Source organism: Lottia gigantea (assembly GCF_000327385.1).
Source record: "Lottia gigantea unplaced genomic scaffold LOTGIsca_64, whole genome shotgun sequence".
Lineage (NCBI taxonomy): Eukaryota > Metazoa > Mollusca > Gastropoda > Lottiidae > Lottia > Lottia gigantea.
The window spans coordinates 1,365,202-1,373,708 of NW_008710179.1; the positions used below are offsets into that span (position 1 = coordinate 1,365,202).

The 8,507-nt window shown below is 34.0% G+C and overlaps 2 protein-coding genes across 2 annotated transcripts; both read right to left on the reverse strand.

The window, feature by feature from the left end:
- Positions 1–933: 933 nt before the first annotated feature.
- Positions 934–3,469, reverse strand: LOTGIDRAFT_79406 (hypothetical protein; the record flags this gene model as incomplete). Its single annotated transcript, XM_009064611.1, has 3 exons — positions 934–976; positions 1,748–1,910; positions 3,352–3,469. Coding segments are annotated over 3 exons (324 nt in total), but the record flags the coding sequence as incomplete, so codon positions are not given.
- A 1,832-nt stretch (positions 3,470–5,301) lies between these two features.
- LOTGIDRAFT_129390 (hypothetical protein) lies at positions 5,302–6,389 on the reverse strand (the record flags this gene model as incomplete). Its single annotated transcript, XM_009064720.1, has 3 exons — positions 5,302–5,362; positions 5,768–5,930; positions 6,266–6,389. Coding segments are annotated over 3 exons (348 nt in total), but the record flags the coding sequence as incomplete, so codon positions are not given.
- Between the last annotated feature and the right edge of the window lie 2,118 nt (positions 6,390–8,507).

The window sequence follows — 8,507 nt, forward strand, 5'->3', positions numbered from 1 at the left end:
GGTAATAATTATATGAATAGAAAGTAGAGGTGTTTTGATGACTTGGAAAAATACCGGTTTGTCTCACATGTCCATAATTAATTCTTAATTAACTAAACTAGAAGAGAATTACCAACAGAATTCCAATGAGTGACCGATTAAGAAAGGTCAAAATGTCTTTTTTCATTTATCCGGACTGTACATACATGGAAATTTATGATTTGATAAAAATTTTAATTATATGCAATAAGAACATAATGATATGATTAAGAATACATGATAATTCATTAGAAACACCAATTAATCAAATAGTTTGCTTAATTTGACACATTAAAGAAAGAAAACCCATCTACAAAAACTGTACTAATTTATTTGTGTGAATATCATTTTTGGGCGTATTTAAAGGGAGACTACAACTATTTCAAAATATAATCAAATACTTATACAAATCATGTAAATCCTTACATGTGACCAACAATATTACGTTTTGATCAGAACTGCCTCTGTTTTGGATATTGGGGGTTACTGAATTCTGGGAGTAAAAAAAGGAAAGCATCGACTACAAATCTATCAGATCTTAATTTTATTCTAAATCGAAAACACATGTAACAAGTAAATATTGGAGATTCAAAAACTCAAATATGACGCAAATTAATTCAGCTGCGAATATCCGAGTATTCACTCATCATATATTTTTTCTACAACAGCAAATAACAATTTTAAACTTTATAATTTATCTTTATGCAAATTCTATCTAGTTTCAGATACTTTCATCCATTGGTCTTAGTAAATGCACTCTGGATCAAATGCATGATAAAAATCAAATAGTTCAAGACCTTGCACAAAAATGCTCGAGATTCCATAAATTAAGTTACGTTGTTTATTTTCTCTTGTTTAACAGATTGCCTGGTAACGGAATTCCAAAAGAAAAGCTTATTCTGTCTGTGACTTCATCCTTTCAGACCATTCTGAGTATCCACCACCATAATGACGAGAGCTGAAAATTCAAAATACAGCTTGTTTACTATATTTGACATGCATTTTTGGTGGGTTAAGACGATCGAGTAGTTTAATTCGGATTACAGACTGCAACTAACAAGACTGATTAACTCAATCGAAAGTATTATGAAATCAGATTGGCTCTCAGATCAGAATGCAAGTAATCTGTCATCATTTTCAACGATGACATCAGTGTTCAACAGATGTGAACCGAACGTTTGATTTTCATTCTGAGAAATTCCATTGGTAATTACAAGACTATATAATCTCTTAAATTCTCATACATCATTTGTAAGTCAAGAAAAAATAGAAAAACACATCTAATTCAATATATTGAATAAAGGAAAGCCATTATAGTAGTAGCAAACAAGCATACATCAAAACAAGACAGAAAATTATTAAGTACCATCTGAAATATGCTCAAATCCAAGCGAATCCAGCTCGTCATTTCTATATGAATCTAATACTGCGTTTTTCAAAATCATACGTTGCCGTTAATGGAGGGTGCAATAAAGCGACAATGTCAATAGAAATTTAAAATAGATAACAACCAGATAGCATACAATTACTAGAAAATATGCAAGCGCAGCCTAGTAAACTATCTAAGGAAGCCCTTAAAAATAAGCCCTTTAAAAAGCTTTAAAATCTAAAGAAAAGCACCCACTTAATATCAATTTGGAAATGTAAGAACTTTTTAAGGGATTTTCCAAACACGAAACGGTAGCTCCGCATCAGGTCTCACAACTTAATCGCCGTGTAGTAAACTTACTTAATAAAGCCTAGTTCTAAAGCTATTGTTAAAGCCATACTGTTTCGTACTCCTGAACGACAGCTAAAAACCAGTCTGTTGTCTTCAGGTTCACTAATGTCTAATGAATACAGAGCTTGAAACTTGTCAGGTGGCAGAGACAGAGCAGATGATAATTCTTTCACTGGTAAAAGAAGAATCACAACAAATTGCAAGAAAATATTAAGAGGAAATAATGACATAAATACATAGGCGAGGTAACATAACAACCGACTTGTGTGTTAACAAAATAAACGACACGAAGAAAGGTAAAATGACAAACATAAGGCAAGGTTAACATAACAAACGACATGACGAAAGGTAACATAACTAACGACATTAGGCAAGGTTAACATAACAAAGCGACATGAAGAAAGGTAACATAACTAACGACATTAGGCAAGGTTAACATAACAAACGACATGACGAAAGGTAACATAACTAACGACATTAGGCAAGGTTAACATAACAAAGCGACATGAAGAAAGGTAACATGTAAACGACATCCAATTTTGTATCATATTGGGCAATTTTAGTCAGTTGTTTAGCACTTAACAAATGAGTAGGCTGATAATTGTATTAGCGCTATTAACGGAAAGATATAAGAAATACAACGTCCCCGGAAAGTATGTGACATCCTTGTTATCGACAAAACTCACAACATTTATAGAAAGATCACAACATCCATAAAAAGATCACAAACTGTGAACCATTTATCACCAAGAAATAGATTAACAAATTTCTGATAACTGTGCAGAAACCATGAGAATGCTTTTTATTTCCTTTCTAAATATATGCATATTAGTTAGGATAGCCATTAAGCAATGTAATTGAAACATAAAAGATGCTTCAAGATGAACATAAAACATAATACAAGAAAAAGCATACAGTGCATATTTTTTGCACCATATCACCAGAGGTATATTATTAAAGCCTCGGGTAGCACTTACTACTTGTAACCATGATTGTAGGCAATAGCTCGTGCTGCGCTACTTTTAATAGGTCCCAAGCCAACAAATACTATGTTTGCGTCATACTTTTCTGGTTTCGGAAACTTATACTTCTGCATGTAGAGGTCATCTTCCATTTTTAGTGCTTTTTTTAATGTGCCCACTGAAAATATTTCAAGATGTTTAGAGTATAAACCGCTATTTTCATCAGAGTCAATGCTTTAAAACCTTTCATATATTGGACTGAATCAAGGGCAATAATCGAGTTTTTTGTTAAAAAGCATAATTCACGAATAACCCAATCAATGTATCGGCGTAAAATTTACGTTGGAGATCCATAAACGCCTATCCAAATAAAGATTACAGTTCCGTAAGAGGGGCACCTGTACGGGTAATCTTAAAAAAATCGCAAGACTTAGTATTGCGTGATTAAAACATTTGTTTTATTATTAATTACATATTTCTCATCTCAAGGGAAGTAACTCGTGTTAAATAATTTGTACAAAAGAAACATTAATTTGTACAGATTCAGCATTATGCCAAATTGGCAAAAAGATTGGTTAACGTGTTAAAAGTGTTCTGTGCTTCGTGGGCTATAAGTCAAATGAGCTACATGGTTAAATAATAACAACTTACGTGGTATATTGACAGCATTGGGAATGGATCCTTCTTGTTCTATTTCATCTGGTTCACGAACATCAATAATTTGGATGTCTTTACTTTGTATCAATGATCGAAATTCTTCAAAACTCAAACAAAACCCATCATGAGCTGTACAAAGACATCTTGAGGTGGGTACATGTAAGATGGGAATGTGGACTGAAATTAAGATAGTTAGAATAGTCTGGGTACCATGCCGTGATATGTAGTCGGTGCCTTTTAACATTTTAAGATAACTAAAAAATTGGGGGCTTATGATTTGGCATTAACACTTAAGACTAGCCCACTTTTAACATTCTCTTCATCTGATTGGCCACTCATTAAAATTTCTTTTAAATTTAGCTGGGTTAAGCAAATCCATTTCAGGTAAGCATTTGCGAACATCTAGATTATAATTAATTTTTACAGTGTATGCTACTCGGAACCCTATTTCAGATATAAAATTGTGTAAACCTTTTAGTTTTAATGTTACGGCACTTCCGTATTAACAAGAGTAGGCTACATTGTAATAAAAACGCCAATGACTGTCTAAATCAATATGCTTAAGAAGCCAATTGAGGTCCTTTTTCGTCCTGGGATCTACCAGAGCAGAATCAAACAATACGCAAATTAATCACTTACCGTTACTTCTACCAATTTCTTCAGTATGCCTGAATGTTCGAGAAAACGAACAGAGCGATTTGCCGGTTATGAAATTATAAGTGCTTTTCTCCAAAATTCTACCATTCTGTGTTACTCGAATTGAATTATGAACGGCAGTACCACTATTTCTTTGTCCATTTCCAAAATTTCTAACGGCTATCTTGTGTAAAGAAGGCGAAATTTCACCGAAATTGGATTTAAACAAACGAAACCCATTCATGATTTTATTCGACAGTGTTAGTGTGACCTGCTAACAAGGTCATTATCAAGGTCGAGGTCATTTAAAGTTTTATGGAGAGCTGTTCATGACAAAATTAATATAGATAGATCTTTGAAGTATTATGAAATTTCTTCTGTTTTCACGGAAAAATCTTAATTTGTTTAGTACACTCTGTACTAAAGGCTACCAAATTTGCATCAAATTTTGTTTTAATATCTGTTTATCAGACGTATCATACACAAGCCAACGCTTTATTTTTGGGGTTAAAAAAAAATTTCGTCACTATAATTATTTATTGTTATGGCCCCTAACTTTATGGTCTAGAAAAAGGAGGGGCCTATATTGTACATTGATCATATTTGCCAATTTAAAGTTACTAACTGCTTAAAGGTGCAAACGGTCTTGATTGGAGATTTTTGTCTTTTCAAGAATTTCACCGACCAAGGAGACAACAATTTTCAGTCGGTCATTTCCACCGTGTCGATAATCACATTTTTACTCAAGATTCTAGTCGGCGTATCGGTTCGTGTGCCCGCAGCCTTAGTAATACGGAAAAGTTTGTATACGATTTGTAAAAAAGGTTCTTAAACATTAGTTTTTATTGAACATACTATAAAATATCACAAGTAATTGAAAAAAGATATCACAAAAGAAAATGCTTCTAATGAACACAAAATATTTCATTCCATAAACTTTCTTATCAGAAATACATGAAATTGTATCGTCACAATATTCGCCACGGATGTGGTAGCATGACTAAGATGACTATGGTGCCACGAATGTGGTAATATGACTAATGCTCTGACATATTAATATTAATATTAATTCATGAATAAGATACCTTTTAAGCACGGAGTATTCGGATTAACGTCACAACGAAGAGGGTATATATTTCCCTGATCGACAGGCCTACTTACAATGTACTTTCGTTTATAAAAAAACACAAGTTTACATCAAGAACACCAAAATAAATAAGTACCTACATGTATGAAATTCTTGACATTCAATAAGTAGAGAAAAAAAATTAAGAATTAGTTTTAAAATGTTGAAAAGGAGATACTCTTTTAACTTTCATTTGCCATCCTTTCTTCCCATTCTAAAAATCCTCCTCCAAAATGTCTGGCTCTGGAAAAATACACAATAAGTTGCCAATTTGCTAATTTTGTATCGTATCATGTATGCGCTACTGATTCAAATATTAGCAATTATATTTCATTCGAATACGACACAAGTCGGTAAAATTGATGAAGAGGACATGAAATGAAACTGTCAGAAAAAGTCAGTATTCAGAATAATCTACTTTGCCCATATATGACCCTAAAATTACTAAGGCACATGTAATTGACTTTAGGACTGCACAATAATAGTTATAGATTCACCCCTATTGACAGGTTGATGGTTGGTATGTAGATGGCAAATTAACGTCCGCTATATACCAGTCGAAGCTGATATCGCAGGTCATCGACAGTCGACGCATCCTTAAGTTAGGCTGCTTTTTTAAGAAAAAGAAAACTAATCTTTCAGACTTACTTTTTAAATCCTAATTTTAAAACTGTCTCTAAAGCTTCTTCACTACGACAACCAGATCGACAACTAAATATCACATTTACTGAATCGGGATGACTGATGTCGAATTGGTATCTTTCTTCAAATTCTGTTGGTGATTTGGAAAATACCGCCTCGACTTCTCCTACTGAAAAGAAAGTTTTAAACCTGAAATACACCCGCTTCCCCCCTCAGATATAAGATTCTTTGTAGTTATCTTGATGCTTGGTTAACTTCTTAAGATGCCTCCAAACCATAGAGATTAACTGTTGCGTATAGTCGCGAATAATATAAGTGGTCATGAGTTTCGAGTTCAGAGCTCTAGCATGAGAGTTGAGTTGCAAGAGGTGATCGCTATGGTGCGAGGGCACTCGAGACCTCAAGAATGATAAACACAATTACTACACAGGTTGGGCATTTCACAGGACGCAATGTCAAACGATTTCTCCAAATATTAAAAGCTCTAAGTATAACCTTACTTACAAGGAATGTTTATAGTGTTCGGAATAGCACCATCCTCCACCAGTTCCTCTGGCTCTCTGACGTCTATTACATGTACATTATCTTTATTTAACAACTGTTTAAACTCGGTAAATTCCACAACTCTGTCGCTGTCTGCTGATGGTGTATAGTCATCTATACATAAAAACAAAATGATGGTACAGAGCAAGGTTGAAACCGATATGTACCTAACTATCTAGCAAATCCCAGATCAAATGACACAAGTCGATGGGGTAGGGCGAATGGAATGAATGACAAAGCCAGGTATCAGCAGATAGGATGAACGATTTCTGTCCAATGCACTGTAAGCTTCCCGCTGCGATATAATGAAATCACCTATATGAAGTGGTAAAAAAATATTGTTTTATTGATGACCCATGGAAATTACACTGCAATGTTATATTGAAGACATTGGCATGGGTAGGTTAAGATCTACACGTGACACGTTGACGTATTTTGTCGGAAAAAAGAAAATAATAACTCATTATGTATATATGTGAAAAGTTCACGTCTCAAAGAACAAGGAGAAATGAACTATGATTAAATATTCTTTTTATGTGGAAGGATCACTAAAAAACAAGAGAGACATTGATAATAGTTCTAGGCGTCATGAAAAAAATATATATAATTTACCGTCACAATATTCATCATTATCAGGGGAGGTAACTCGTTCGTCTGTATTTACACTGAGCTTGGCATCCTGACAATTCTCTTTATCACAGGTTTCTTGACTGTCGTCTGCATAGTATCTACCGATGAATAGATGTATTAAAAGACATAGAGTCAACGATTTGAACATAGATTTAACCATCTTTCATGGATACCACCTATTGAAGAATGAATACACACAAGTATATATACGCACATAAAGGTGAAGGTCGATATCTACTCGCGTCCTACAAACAAACACACATGTCTCTTAACACGTAATGTATACATTATGGGCAACCAAATACGACAAAATTGGTAACAGACGAAATGATGCTTCACGTGTCAATTGTCCCATAGTAGTAGAGATATGTGGGCAGTGGATCTTTAATTACACCTTGCACCACACTGAGTGAGACATTAATGTTTATATTGTGTATGTTTTGAGATAAGTTATAGTTTTTCTTACCTGATTTGAATATAGTTAGCCTACCACTCGAGTTCGTTTGTCAATAATTGTGTGCCTCTTCCGTGTGTCTCTTAAACCTCGCATGATTTTCCCAAACATATATAAATATAAAGTCTTTGAATGGCATTTAGCAATTGTGAGTACGATATATAGACATAGCTTTATGGAACAACAATCACTGGTTAAAGTTTTATGCAACGTTTCGACGTGTTTCCCCCGTCGTCCTCAGGCACATAATGAGAAGAAGTGATGGGCAAACTATATATACATTAATGCTTATTATTAAGAACACACAAGAGAAAATGGTTTATTGATACATTACATTAAATTTTAATAGGTACAATAAGAGGTATATAATTCTTAAAATAACATACAGGCTGATTAAGTAAAATAATTGAAGTAAAGTAAATGAATTAAAAAAGATTAATTGAAGATTAAATAAACAACTATTGCTAGTATTGAAGTCTTTTATTAATAGAAATTACATTGTTCATATAACTAACTATGCTTAAAGTTGGAAATTGTTTTTGAATATGAATAATTACAAGTTAATAAGTTTATCATATGCATGCGATAAACGAACACCTTCATCTCTGTTAAGGTCAGGCTGATATCTTCTGATGTGGATAGCTTCATGAAGTCTCCTGGTTTTATCTATGTGCTTATTGATTGTCAGTATGTTGGTGTTGTCAAAGTTGACTTTATGTCCTGTTTTCCTTCCCATAGCAAGATGTTCAGCCACAGCAGATGTTCCTTCATTGCCGGGCTTGTCTTGATGGTCTTTGAGTCGAACATCAAGGGGTCTCTTTGTTTCCCCTATATACGAGCTTCCACAGGAGCACTCAACTTGGTAGACACATCCCTTAGGTTTTTGGTTGTTGGAGGGATTCAATTTACCACTGGCTCTGAGCAAATCCTTAAGCGTTGAGTTGCCAGAGAACACTGTTTCAATGCCGACTGACTTTTTCAGGATCTTCTTGATTTGGTATGATGCCTTTCCAGAATACTTTCAACAAGAATTACAATACATCAAGAAAGTATTCTGCTTGCACAACAACTACCCTCCAGCCTTTGTACATCAAGCTTTTCGATCCGTATTAATGGCAA